General features: G+C 65.4%; 1 protein-coding gene across 1 annotated transcript; it reads left to right on the top strand.

The window, feature by feature from the left end:
- Nucleotides 1–86: 86 nt before the first annotated feature.
- Nucleotides 87–511, top strand: DQ04_18251000 (hypothetical protein; the record flags this gene model as incomplete). Its single annotated transcript, XM_009317686.1, has 1 exon — nt 87–511. A coding segment is annotated over one exon (425 nt), but the record flags the coding sequence as incomplete, so codon positions are not given.

Below are 511 nucleotides of genomic sequence, written 5' to 3'. Positions count from 1 at the left end.
CTCTCTCTCTCTCTCTCTCTCGGCGAGAAGGAGGAGGCTTTTCTGTGCATGCAGCTGGCGGGGTGGTGGCATCGCATCATATCCCAATGTCACACCGCGAGCAGGAGATGACGCGGCGCTTCCTCAAGCACTTCTTCTCCATCCTCGATGCCCGCGAGCAGGCGGCGGTCGGCGACAGCGAGTCCGAGAGGAAAGACGCGGCGAGGGAGGAGTCGGGCACGCCGCTGCAGGTGGAGCAGCGCGCCGCAATTGGCAATGTTCTTCCGCAGTGGGTGCGCCTCCTCTGTGTGCAGCCGCATGAGCAGCAGCAAACACCAACGGCCAATAACAACAGCAATGGTGCTGCTGCTGCCACCGCCGCTGGGTGTGAATCCGCGTCGTACATTGAAGGCGACTTGGGGGAGCGGTGGTTTGCGCTGCCGCACCTCGCACTTCTCCCGTCGCCGTGGACCCCACGCCGACCCCCACCGCCCAACGCGGCGCGGCACCGGCTGCTGCGCCACCTGCAGCA

The sequence above is a fragment of the Trypanosoma grayi genome (genome assembly GCF_000691245.1).
Source record: "Trypanosoma grayi strain ANR4 Tgr_1825_V1, whole genome shotgun sequence".
In the NCBI taxonomy this organism is placed as follows: domain Eukaryota; phylum Euglenozoa; class Kinetoplastea; order Trypanosomatida; family Trypanosomatidae; genus Trypanosoma; species Trypanosoma grayi.
This window is presented reverse-complemented; position numbering and strand designations above follow the sequence as displayed.